Source organism: Dasypus novemcinctus, chromosome 12 (genome assembly GCF_030445035.2).
Source record: "Dasypus novemcinctus isolate mDasNov1 chromosome 12, mDasNov1.1.hap2, whole genome shotgun sequence".
Taxonomy (NCBI): domain Eukaryota; kingdom Metazoa; phylum Chordata; class Mammalia; order Cingulata; family Dasypodidae; genus Dasypus; species Dasypus novemcinctus.
The window spans coordinates 7,191,589-7,205,480 of record NC_080684.1 but is presented as its reverse complement, the minus strand read 5'-3'; the positions used below and the strand labels follow the sequence as shown (position 1 = coordinate 7,205,480).

The following is a 13,892-nucleotide window of genomic DNA, read 5'->3' as shown; positions in this document are numbered from 1 at the left end:
GTTAAGAAAGAAAAGAGAAAAGGACAGAAACCTTAGGCTTGCTTAAAATGTGTCTATAAATCGTCTTGTTTACTAGGAAGAGACCAGGGTTCTTACCATGGTTTCATCAGTAAAAAATCTTTTTTTTTTTAACAACATAATATTAACATTTTATGTCTCATTTTCAGTATATAAACTTGCTTTAATAACTTTGAATATAAATTCCACAGGGTTTTTTGAGAAACTCTGGTGTCCTAGAAGCCAAATTAATTTCTGTATTCCAAAAGCTTGATTTGAAAGTAGGACTGGGAAACAAGTTTTTATTGTCAGCAGAGAATTGATAGCACATGTCCTAATGTCTTTTAATAATTGCCGAAGTAGACCACCTATTCCCGATATACACGTACACATGTATGTTTACATACATGTGCATAGATGATGTATATGCTTGTGTGTGCATGTGCATGCATAAACATTTGTTTTTCTTTCTTCCAATCTCCTTACTCCTCCTCCCAGGCATATTTCTTTTATAAATGTGTATACGTGTGTGTGTGTGTTTGTGTGTGTAAAATCTTACTTTCTCCATTGTTATTGATTCTGTAGTTATATCAGTGATACGGATGTTTTAATAAAATTCCAAATTGGCCCTCATAACAGTAATCGAATATATCTGTCATATGTTCAGACATTGAATAGATTTAGGTTTACCTCAACTTGCATTAGAATTGAAATTATTTTTCAGCCGTTTTTTCAGACTTTGCTGCTTTTTGTTTCCTTCTAAATGACATTAGCCAGTTTTGGAATAACTTACCTAGGACTTGCCCCACATCCATCATAGAATATGTTACTTTGACCATTTTCGAGAGTTTTCATAGAGGTGGACTAAGGATTTATGTTGAGGCTTAACCCCAGCATGCAAAGAAATATTTTGAAATTAAATTATTTTTCTTTCTTTTTAAAGGTTTCAGTCTACAGGAAAGTTAACAGGACATCTCGGCCCTGTTATGTGCCTTACTGTAGATCAGATTTCCAGTGGACAGGACCTAATCATCACTGGCTCCAAGGATCATTACATCAAAGTGTGTATAATAGAGTTATTGGATATATTCTTGTCTCCCATTAAATATTAGGTTTGAATTATTCAGACTCATCTAGGACCCATCCTTTTAATTGATTTTTCTCTTTTTCCTTTTCCAACCTTTATTTTTTCCTTTCTTGTTTTTTCCTCATTCATAGTTCCTGATCACTATTGTCTTATATTTAATCTGATCTTCTCATTTTTCATAGAAGATAAATTGGGAGGGAGTTTAAAGATTTTTTTAGCTCAATCTCCCAGGTAATACTAGAGTTTCATGGTCACCATCTTTTATTAAAAACAAGAGAAAAATTTTATTTTGAAATGACTTCGAACTTAGAGGAAGGTTACAAAAATAATACAAAAACAATGCGTAAGAATCCCATCCAGATACCTAAATTTATCAACTACTAGGTTTTCCCTCCCTCCCTCCCTCCTTCCCTTCCACCTGCCTTTATCTGTCTATCTATCTGTCCATCTAATCTGTACTCTGTCATCACCTCATAGTCACCCTCTCTTAGTGATCATATTAGGACCTTCAGGATTTTATGAAATCAGCAGATAAGGTGAGGAAAGTAGCATAGTTTAATTCTGGAAATGTTAAATGTGAGGTACTGACAGGAAACCCACATGTAGACCAGAGCTCAAGATAACTTGGGCTAGCGATGTAGGTTTGGGAGCCATTCAAATAGAAATGGATGTTCAAGCGCTAGAGTACATGACTTTTCCAAGGCTGAGGGACATGGGCTGAGGACTCAGTCTTGGCATAAGAACCAACAAGAATAAAAAGAGGACACAGTAAGAAAGAAAGTCAAGAAGATAGAAAAGAAAGTATAGAGAAGAAGGAGTCATCAGTTGTGGCAAATGCTACTGGTAGCTAGACTAGAATGAGGACTTGGGAGAACTAAATCCGCTTGTTTGGATATAGCTGCTAAGACTACATTTTCTTAAATGGAGTAGGGACCAAAGTCATAATATAGATGGTTGAAGAGAGTGCATACTCTTCTTGGAATTGATTAAAATAGGTCAAAGATGAGAGATTAGTTAATGATTTGAAAATAGAATGGTTCAAAGGATAGGATTTTGTATTCAGGAGATTTGAACATGTTCTTATGCTTAGGAAATGGTCTCAGTGGACATGGAAAGAGTGAAGGGGAAATGGAAGTGGTAACCAGTGCAGAAAGTGGTAGCAGGAGTTAGAATCAGATCATAGATGTGAACCTTTCCAAAATGCAAGTACAGTATAGCCTCTGAGATAGAAGGAACAGTGAAGAGGCATAGAGGAGAGGATTCAAGTTAATTCTGGATCACTCTAGCCTTTTTAGGAAAGGCTAATAAGTTCTAACAAAATCTTTAGCTAAGAGAGATGAGGACAGCTGAGGAAATTGGAAAAGGTTTTGAACAGCAGCTTTACAGAACTTGAGGTGAACATCAGAACTACAGAGCTACCTAATAGTGATTAAATAACAATTGTTTATTTGAATTTTGATTAGATACATATTGTTGTTGTTATTGAATATATCTTTGTGCATTCATTTGTGGAAAAACTGATTTCCTTAAAAAACCTAGACAGGTATGCATGTGACATGTAAACAAAAATAGTGTGCAAATATAAATATCATTTGTATTAGGTTAATTTAATGAACTTAGTAAAATAGTTGTAACAAAACAAATCCTGTCTCTAATATGCATGTATATGTATACATTTCTAGGGATGTATACATTTAGGTGTTTATTTGTACGTTAAATGGGGATGTCTGCTTTCTTTTTGCTTTTTTAGATGTTTGATGTAACTGAAGGGGCTCTTGGAACTGTGACTCCCACCCACAATTTTGAACCTCCTCATTATGACGGCATTGAGGCACTGACCATTCAAGGGGATAACCTGTTCAGTGGGTCAAGAGATAATGGAATCAAGAAATGGGACTTAGCTCAAAAAGACCTTCTTCAGGTAATGCAGACTGTTTTCATGTCATGGTGTGGAGAGGGCACTTAAAACCACATAATAGTCTAGATGAAAGAACTTAAGGAGCCCCTATCTAAACTTTCATTTTTTAGGGGATATATCTATATTCCCTCCTTGAGATGGCTCCCTCATCTGTCTCCTTGTTGGTTTTGCTCATTTTCTGCTCGTTTCTTCTTTAGGAGGCCCTGGGAACCGAATCTGGGACCTCCCATGTGGGATGTGGACACCCAACTGCTTGAGCCACATCTGCTCCCTGCTCATTTTTTTTTCTCTCTCTCTCTCTCTGTCTGCTCATTATTTTTTCTCATTGTCTGCTTGTTATTTTTGCTCAATGTCTGTTTGCTCTGTGTTTGTCTTCTTTAGGAGGTGCCAGAAACAGAACCCAGGACCTCCATGTGAGAGGCAGGGGCTCAACTATCTGAGTCCCATCTGCTCACTAGGCACTATATTAATCAGAGCTTCCTCTTAAAGAGTGTTTTATCTTCTCCTAGAGCTACTAATTGGAAGGAAAACGGAAGTGCTATAATTCTTTCCCTTTTGTGACAGGAATATAAATTCAACATTTAATAATATTTTTCAGATAAGAGAATAGACACTGATAAAGAGTAGAAAGATCTGGAATTACCCCATATGTGTATTTACTAAAGAAAATCAGCCTTGGAATAGAATAGTTGTAGTTTCTCATTTTCTTATGTTTTTATTTTATGGTCGTGTATTCCAAAGAGAACTAAGTTTAGCTGTAGTCAAAAGTGTAAGTGATTCCTCATCTATGGGGGCATTTTAATATGCCCAAGAGTTATGATTCTCTCATTTCATACAGATTAATGGTTACTATGCAAAAAAAACAAAAACAAAAGAACATTGGTGATGTAATTTTAATTTCCAGGTGAAGAAATCAGTTAGCTGGTGATATTGTTCTCTGTTTCATGCTTTTCTTTATATATAGAGAGAGAAATGTATATATAGGAGTTGCTACCATTTTCCTCCTTGTAACCAGGAAACGAAAAGAAAATGAACAAATAACATGAATATTAATATTGGCAATGGATTCATATACCTTATTCATTAGCTTTTCTTTTGTAGAATATGTTGATGGTTGTGATTTTTCTTGCATGTATAAATATATTTATGTATAAATACAGTCTTGTAGTCTAATATCATACTTACTAAAATATATGTATAGGTTACCCCTTGTCTTCTACAGAAAACCTCAGACATCTATGTTCCCTACCAAAAGTTTAAGGCAGTAAATTTACGAGACAGCTCCTCCAGCCTGCCGACCAGGTTGTAGTTCTCAATCTTGTTTTACTAATAACTACACTCTGGAGAAAGGTGAGGTATTTACTGCCCATGAAGAGGATGGGAGGTTTGAAGAATTCTGTATACTTTCCAAATCTTTTAGATTCTATAGATTATTAACATCATAGGCCTTTAAGGCTGATAATGATAATTGGCGAGACAAATTGAAATGCAAATTACAGTTTCTTTCTTTAAACTGTGAGTGATTGCTTAGAAAATGAACTTTGATCATTTGCAGGCCTTTCGATATTCCAAATATTGAGTTTTATCAGTAAAAATGTAACTTATTTGATGTGAACCTATCACTATGGAGGGCTCCCTTTAAGCTGCTGATTCCTCCTGTTTTCCCACAGCAAGTTCCAAATGCACATAAGGACTGGGTCTGTGCCCTGGGCGTGGTGCCAGGCCACCCGGCTCTGCTCAGTGGCTGCAGAGGGGGCATTCTGAAACTCTGGAACGTGGATACTTTGGCGCCGGGTGGAGAGATGAAGGGTCACGATTGTCCTGTCAATGCCATATGTGTCAATTCCACTCACATTTTTACCGCAGCTGAGTAAGTTTTTCCTGCATGATTTTTCACTAAACTGGTTACTGGTGTTTCGGACTGAATAAATACTCTAAATTTTAAGTATGTAGAAACAAAAGCATACAGACTCCTTTGATCAGTCATTCAGATGTCTGTTTCAAAATGTCTCATTTGTTTATGTTTTCTGGTGTACACTGTGGGCTCTGAATTTAGGCTCCCCAAGTTACATGACGATATCTACACCTGTATTACCACTGCTTACAGAGGGAAGTCTGTGCAAGATCTTGCCTTGGTGCTTTTAATTTTTAAAGAAATCATTCATGAATGACTGGTTTCTAAGGATTTTTTTTTTAAGGAAAGGCAACAAATTTGCTGTTCTTCACCTTACATTCATAGGGAATGAATGATTTAGAACAATTCATTTAAAAATTTATTGGTGTCTCCTTTTTCCTTCCTTTAAAGTATAAGTACCCAGTAATAGCACCTGCTCTCTGCCTGTTATGGATGGATGGATGAATTCATTTGTTCATTTCTTTATTCATTCACGATGAATTTCCAGGGAGCCAAGCTGTATCACAGACTCTTGGCAGCTAGAGCGATTAATGGAAAAGATCACAGCACCAGTTTATATTCTAGGAGAAGAAGCAGACAATAATAAGTAAAGCATGTTAGATGGTAATAAGTGCCTGGGGGGAAAATTAAACATGAAAGGAGGATGGGATTATGGAGGGGGGGGTTAAATCGGGTGGTCTGGGAAGGACTCACTGAAAAGGTAATATTTACGACTATTCTTGAAGGGTGTGGGGAGATAATTGGGGCCATAAGAATGACATACTATGTATATAAGTACTTCAGAAAGGAAAGCATTATATACTATAATGAGAGACATTGGTCTCATCCAAATAAAATGCAGTTTCTCATAAATAACTATCTTGAGTCTATCCCAGCTGCACAAATGCTCTTATTTTATTTTGAAACTTCTACTTCTATGGCATCTCATTATTTGTGCTGTTTCCATTCAATCCCTCTTTTCATTTAGGTTCACTTTCTTTTATTTTTATTCTATATCAAAATCAACTTAAAATATTTTTTTGGTTTTCTATGGTGCTTAGTCTTTGTGCTTTACAGATGTTATTTTCAAGATGTATTACTTTGTGTAGAGTTCTCACTTTTATCTACTTCCTTGTGAACTTGTTGAGATTTTGATAATATACTGGAAATAACTTGACACCACTCAAAGCTGTTGGACACTCAGAAGAGTACTGTTAATTATGACGGCCTGGTGGATGAGATATAATGTTACTGCACTTACCTCTCTTCCCTGATACGGTCTCATTTTGAAGATCTAATTTTTTTTTCAGTCTACCCAAGGAACATCACGTGCAAATTACATATTTTTATATTTTCAAAGTCTGTGCTCTTCACCACTGCCCATGCTGGTTCTGCAATATCTGCCTTGATTCTGTTTCTACCCTCACTCCATCTAAACTTAAATCCTTTACTTCTCATCTGATAACAGAAAAAAACTATCTGTGCCCTGTCTAACGCCCACGCTTCCACTTGGACCCCTCTCTTCCTTCCTCCCACTCCAGGACATTGATCTGTAAATCCATCCCCCTTTCTCCTGCATCGTCAGTGTCTCCCTCACCACCTGGTCATCGCCATCAGTCTTTTTTCTCCGGTCTTACAAAACCATCTCTTGACTATTTCCCCTGCCATTTCTCTGTACCCCTGGCAATCAAATTCCTTGAGGGAGTTGTCTGTACATCCTGACTCCAGTTTTTTGAATTAATCCCATTCCAGTCTGACTTTTTTTTCCCATACAAACTTATGAAGCCTGCTCTTGTCAAGATAACTTTTGATTTCTACACTGCTAAATCCATGGTTCAGTTTGCACTCATTTTCTTCTTTAACTTTATCTATATAGCATGTGACAAATATTTACTCGCCCTCCTTGATATACTTTGTTCACTTGGCTTCTGAGGCAGATTCTGTTCTCTGATCATTCCTGCCCTGTCCATTGCATGCTTTCATATTTCCCTGAGATATTAATGTTAAAGTGCCCCACAGTTTAGTCCTTGGTCCTCTTCTCTTCTCATGAGTTTTCATTTTTTAAATATCAACATTCTGAATTTATATCTCCAGAACAGACCTCTTTCAACCAATGACTCATAAATCTAACTGCTTATTTCATATCACCAATTGGATGTCCAATAAGCATCACAAACTCACTTCTAATATTTTCTTTTTACCACTGTTTTTTTAGTAATTGGGGTTATTTGAACTTCTTGGATATGTGGATTTGTAATTTTCATTAAATATAGAAAAATTTCAGCCATTATTCCTCATATGTATTTCTGTCATCCTTCTTTCTTTCTGGGACTCCAATTATGCATATATCAGACCAGATAATACTGTCCCACAAGTCACTAAGGGTCTGTTCTTTTTCTTAAATTCCAACTTTTTATTTCCTATGCTTCAATTTGGATAGTTTCTAAGTTCCATGTGCAGTGAGCTTTCCATCTGTAACATCTCATTAGAGGTGAAGCACATCCAGTAAATTTTTACTCCCAGAAATTGTATTTTTAGCTCTACCCTGATCATCTGGTTCTCTTTTTTTTGTATCTTTCATTTCTCTCCTCAGTATATTCATATGTTTTCCCCTTGAAATCCTTGAACATATTTATACCTTAAAATTCTTGATAGTAATTCCATCTTATATGTCGGGTCTAGATTTGTTATCATTGACCAGTTATTCTTGTGTTTATGGGTACATTTTTTTCTTTTCATATCAAATAATGGTTTATTGGGCATTGTACATTATAATATGATTATGTCTAGGTTTTGTTGTATTCCTGTAAAGAGTGTTGGACTTCGTTTGGCAAGCAGTTAAGTTATTTGTGTTTCAGCTTCATCTTTTTGAGACTTTGTTAGGCAGGTTTTTACACTTGGCTAGGTAGGTCTAGAGTTGCCTTTCTAGGGCTAGTTAGCTCTTTTACTGAGAGTTGACTCCTCTGGGATCTCTACTGAATGTTCTGGTTGTTGAATGATAATCCTCCACTTCACTGGTCAGACACTAACATCTCATAGTCCTGTGTGAACTCTGGGAATTGTTGTGTTCATTCCTCCCAGGTAGTTGTTTTTGCTGACTTTATAGAATCTCATTTTACTTATGTGCAGCTTAGCATTTATTCAAAAACTTTAGGTGACTCTGTGTAGATACTTTCTCTGCATAGCTTTCTCCTTTTCTTTACTTGGTCTTTCAAATTCTCCTACTTCAGACTTCTCAGATTTTTATTTCTCTCTTTTCAACTTAATGATTCTGTAGTTCTCTGCTTGTATACCCCTCCCAGTACACTGCTTCCTTCTCTCTGTGCCTTCACACAAAAAGCCAGGACTGCCAGAGAGATCACCTTTGTCTCCCTTTTCTAAGCTGTCACAGCCTGCATTGCTTCTTGCCCAGTGTCTGAAAACAGTTGTTCCACATATTTTTTCAAGGTTTCTCTATATTTACAGCAGGTAGTTCAACCTGGTACTAGTTACTCTGTCATAACTAATAGCAGAATTTCTTTTCTTTTTTTAAATTTATTTCTCTCCCCTTCCCCCCACCCCGTTGTCTGCTCTTTTTGTCCATTCGCTGTGTGTTCTTCTGTGACCACTTCCATCCTTATCAGCAGCACCGGGAATCTGTGTTTCTTTTTGTTGCGTCATCTTGCTGTGTCAGCTCTCCATGTGTGCAATGCCATTCTTGGGCAGGCTGCACTTTCTTTCGCTCTGGGTGGCTCTCCTTACGGGGCGCACTCCTTGCACGTGGGGCTCCCCTACACAGGGGACACCCCTGCTTGGCAGGGCACTCCTTGTACACATCAGCACTGCGCATGGGCCAGCTCCACATGGGTCAAGGAAGCCCGGGGTTTGAACTGCGGACCTCTTATGTGGTAGGTGGACGCCCTAACCACTGGGCCAAGTCCACTTCCCTAATAACAGAATTTCAAACATCTCAGACTTAACCTGTGCAAAATTGAACTGCTGATCATCCCCACAAGAAATCTGCTCAGCCCATAGCCTTCTCCATCTCTATTGATGGCTGCTCTGTCTTTTCTGTTGCTCAGGCCAGATATCTTCACTCCTACCCTTCTCTCACATTCTATAGCTAATCACCTGCAAATCTTTTTGTTTCTGTTTTTAAATTATATCTCAGAAATAGATCAGTTATCATTATGCCTTCTCCTCCTTCGCTCGTGCTAGTCACCATCAGTCATCACCAGATTGCTATATAAGCTTCCAGAATAAGGCACCTTGCACGTAGGTAGTCTATTTTCAACACAGAGGCCAGATTATTTCTTTTAAAACAAAAGTCTGTTCACATTCCTTCTTTGCTCAAAACCCTGCAGTGGTAACTCCATTTCACCTGTATAGGACATACTTGATCTGAGCCTCTGACCTTATTAATTTCTATTACCATACCTTCTACTCATCTCTAGCTTGTTTCTTCTGCTCCAACCTGCTGGGTCCTTGAAATAGAAGGCTCACTCTTGCCTTAGGGCGTTTGCCCCAGCTACTCACTACCTGAAATAAAGTATATTTCTTTCTCAATACCAATCCCTGACATTTTAACTAAATTGTCATTTCTTCTACCACCTCGTGCTCCTGATCCCCCTTACACTGTTTTACTTTTTCTTTTTCTATAGCACTTGTCATCTTGAATATACTTTATAATTTAATTATTTATTATAGCTTATTGTCCATCTGTCTCTGCTGGAATATATGCTTTCCAAAGGCAGAGCTGTTGTTTAATAGCTTTATCCCAAATACCTAGGGTAGTACCTGGGACATGGCAGTTTCTCAGTAAACATTTATTGAGTGACTTCTCAAACATTTATTGAGTGATAAAATGGATGAATGAATGGGCAAATGAATGAACATTTCCCCTTGCTATTATCAATGTATGTGTGCTGTGAGGGATGGTGAGAAAATTACTGATTAAAAATCAGAAAGCCTGGAATCTAGGCTTAGCTCTGTCCTTTACTTCATCTCATTGAGCAACTCACTTGAAATGGACGACGTAATCTCTGAAGTGCCTTTTAGCTATCAAATTCTGTGGAAACTCTACTTTCATTTTTGGCTGTCAGGAATTGAAACAGAGAACATTTTCTTTAAGCCATGACAGACCTAGTAAGAAATGTGATTATCTAATAACTGGGCCCCAGTATCCAGATGTTGGGATGTGCAGAAACAAGTTTTCTCAGAAACAATTTTCATCTTCTACGTTCTATGCTAGGTGGAGTATTAGTCCTCTTGTTAATAGCCTCCTGCCTTTTCTGTGAGCTTATTCTGATTTCACCAGAGATCATTCCTAATGACTGTTATCAGATTCACAAACTCCCTGGAAGCCCTGCTTCAGCCACGTCCCACCCCAGAGGCCCTGGGATGAACCTGAAGACCTCTGACCATATGTCACCATATGTTTTCTGAAATAATGAAGGCAGGTCCAGTCTTGTGGTTGAGAGGTGGGCCTTTGGAGCCAGGCTGCCTGGATTCAAATCTTAACTTCGTGAACTTGGACAGTCTACTTAAGCTCTCTGTTCATCTATTGAAAAGGGAATAATAGTAGTGCCTATCTGTTGTGGTAATTAAGGAAAATTAAATCCATTAATGTATAGAGAGGGCAAATAGTAACACTGCCTGACACTGTTTTTAAAATTTGTTGTTTTTTTTTTTGAAGATACTTAGATTATACAAATGTCACATAAAAAATATAGGGGATTCCCTTATGCCCAGCTCCCCACACCTCCCACATTTTCCCACTTTAACAACATCCTTTATTAGTGAGGTACATTCATTACAATTGATGAACACATTTTGGAGCATTGCCACTAGGTATGGATTAAAGTTTACACTGTATTATAGTTTACACTCTCTCCCACCCAATTCTGTAGGTTATAACAAGATTTATAATGGCATTTATCTGTCGTTGCAGTGTCATTCAGGATAATTCCCAAGACCCCAAAACTCCCCTGTATTAGACCTGTTTTTCCCTCTCCCTGCCCTCAGAACCTTCAGTGGCCACTGCCTTCACATCACTGTTATAACTTCTTCCATTGCTAGAATCACAATAATACTACAGTAGAATACCAGTAAGTCTACTTTAGTCCATAGTTCATTCCCCAGTTCCAAGGATTCTGGGATGGTGATGTCCACTCCACCTCCAATCGAGAGAGGGCTGTGATCCCCTGGGGCCGATGGATGGGACTCTCTTGCTTGCAGTTGTAGACTCCCTTGGTTTCTTGGTATGGTAGTTATCCATCATCACCTTCATATTAGTTGTCCTGGGTGAGACCAATGAACTGGAGAGGTGTTGCAACTCCATTGAGATTCAGGTCCCAGCTAGCACGTGGACAGCCCAAAGATTTAAGTCTCTTGGACATACATCTACCAACTCTAGTACTAATTATAGGTTCAAGTAGAAGGACAGAAGAGCCATGTGTAGGGAAACCACAACTGAGTCCAACTCTATCACTCTGGGGAGCATAAATTCCAAAGTGGGGCCCACTGAAAAGACACCAAACTCCTGAGCTATCTGCCCTGACTATAGTGTCTGGATGTCTCTGGAGCCCCCAAGAGCCCCCCATTGGGGCAGTATCTACTTTGGTAGTCAAAGAGATCCTGCTGAGATGTATATAAACGTTACCTCTGGAGTGACCTCCCAATTCACTTTAAAGTCTCTTAGCCATATAAAGAGGGACATTTTTCCCTCTTCAGTCAAGGTCTTTTTCCAGTTGCATTGCTACTTGGTGCTTGGTAGTAATCCCTCAGTGCCAGGGAGGCTCACCCCCAGGAAATCATGTCCCACCCTGGGGCCAAGGTAATGTATTTATATGCTGAGTTTGGCTTAGAGAGAGGTGCCTGGCACTTTCGTTTCCACTTTGGGGGAGAGAGGAAAGGCAGCTCGAAGGCATATAGGGGTTGCAATTAGTGGAATTTGGTGATATATTGGACTGTGGGACATGAGAGGCTGAGAGAGGGAGGGGACAAGGGTGAGAAACAAGCTCCATTATTATGGGTACAGATTTGATACACTTATTGGACAATGCATATTATTTTACTTATATTTTCAAAGGCATCTTCAGAAATTGTTTCCATGATAAGTAGTAATTCTAAGAGCTATTTATTTGTCTGCCTCCATTCACATATTTATTTTTAATTTATTGTTTTGTAGTGATCGAACCGTGAGAATTTGGAAGGCTCGCAATTTGCAGGATGGCCCTATCTCTGATATTGGCGATCTGGGGGAAGACATTGCCAGTAATTAAATTTAACTGGAGGTAGTCATAAATTGGATACTGTGATAATGTTCTGTATGTTCTTTATGGAAAATGTTGCCCTGCATTTATTAGGCAAAAACTTATATTTGGGATTAACTGGAAAATATATCTGAATCCAACTGCTGAATATAAATCATATTCTAATAAAATTGTACGTATCCTGTGTGCTTAATTTTAATATCTATTGAAACATACATACCTACTGTTGATATAATGCTTGATTCGCACTTTTATTGTGGCTGAATTTTTGTGCGTAGCTATAAAAAAAGCCTTCAAATTATTTCAATTGCAAGATGTCTGCTGCTGTGACAGTCAGAAAATACACCTGAAATACAATGCTAACCACTGTTAACTCCTTCATATAATCTATTCAGGTGATTTACATATTTAAACATACTGAGAATGTCAGTAAAATTGTGGCCCGCTTGTCTGGTATTTAAATTGGCCTGTAGAGGGTTCCCAAACGTCAAAGCTCTTTTAATATAATGGGAAAAATAAGATAGGAGAATATGATTGAGAATTTTCATAAAGTGGAATTGACCTTAATCTACTAATAAAGAATGTTAAACAGTTTGCATTAATGTTGGCATTTACATGTATTGACCAAAGTTTTGTAGCCGTGCTCTCGTCTGTGCTCAGGACTAAAACGCTGTTCAGTGGTTGTTTTATAGTGCTGTCCATACGGTCTGTGATGGAAACATTGTTAGTGTCCTAACAGAAATATATTTTGATCTATTTTCCTATGGAGTTGTTTCTCTTATCACCTTTTGATTTCATTTTTGTTTAGTAGTAACATTTCCTTCCCCTTTTATCTAATTTTTTATATGCTGCTAAATATATTTTAAATACACTCTGTTTGCAAACCTTGGTAGCTGTGATGAGAGGTCTGTCATCTGCGATGGGAAAGGCTATGTAAATAGGTAGGTTGTAAAGAGAGAATACTTTACAATGTGACTATGAATTTTTAAATGCTGTAGATTGGAGTTTGAAAAGGATGTATAATTTATCTGTCTGCTCTGAGTATTAATTTGTAAATTCTGCAAGTTTAATTTTTATGTAGATGGTATAACATTTGAAAATATTGTCATATGTGATTTTTTCCCTGAAAATATTTGTTTGTAAATGAGAGCTTAGCTAGGGCTTAAATAAACGTGCTGCTCTGAATTAATTTTATTCTATTGTTTTTTTCTAAGTGTAAGAAAAGTCCAGTGTTTTTTAAGACCATTTTTAATCTGTGAGATGTAAGCTTGTTTAAAATGTTATACCAAACAATTCATACATATTCCTTTCTTTATTCACTAGACATGAAATAATCTTGTAATCAGATTTTGATGAAATAAGGGAACTTGCCACTTAAAGGAATTAAATCAAACTTTATAACTTGGGGATTCAAACGTGGGTGTTAAAACGAAAGGGGTGGGAACTCTTCCCGTAAATGTCAGGACAGGGTAACTTTAGTTACCTCAAGGGAGAGGGAAGGAAGGGAAGCGGCAGGCGTCCTGGGAGGGGGCAGGCGTGGGTGGACGGGGAGGGTGGCTGGTGCTGGGGTCCCAGCAGCGCTCCACTGCTGCCCTTTGTCCTGAGTGCTCTCTTCATAGCCATCTGTTGACTGGACAGAGATTTCCTTACCTGTTTTATGTATGTGCTCTATATTTAACAGTACTTTTTTAAAAGGAGATAATTTTCCTATAAAGACGAAGCACAGCTACTTAGTGATGTCGC

At 37.9% G+C, this 13,892-nt stretch overlaps 1 protein-coding gene across 16 annotated transcripts in view; it reads left to right on the top strand.

Moving 5' to 3' along the window:
• Positions 1-13,338, top strand: part of KIF21A (kinesin family member 21A) — a 158,792-nt gene extending 145,454 nt beyond the window's left edge. For all 16 annotated transcript variants that reach the window (XM_058307800.2, XM_058307794.2, XM_058307788.2 and 13 more), the window contains 4 exons: positions 941-1,058; positions 2,835-3,005; positions 4,673-4,872; positions 12,065-13,338. In XM_058307800.2, the coding sequence (XP_058163783.1) occupies positions 941-1,058; positions 2,835-3,005; positions 4,673-4,872; positions 12,065-12,158 (583 nt within the window). In that variant the 3' untranslated portion in view covers positions 12,159-13,338. The remainder of the gene's footprint in view (positions 1-940; positions 1,059-2,834; positions 3,006-4,672; positions 4,873-12,064) is intronic.
• Positions 13,339-13,892: the final 554 nt, after the last annotated feature.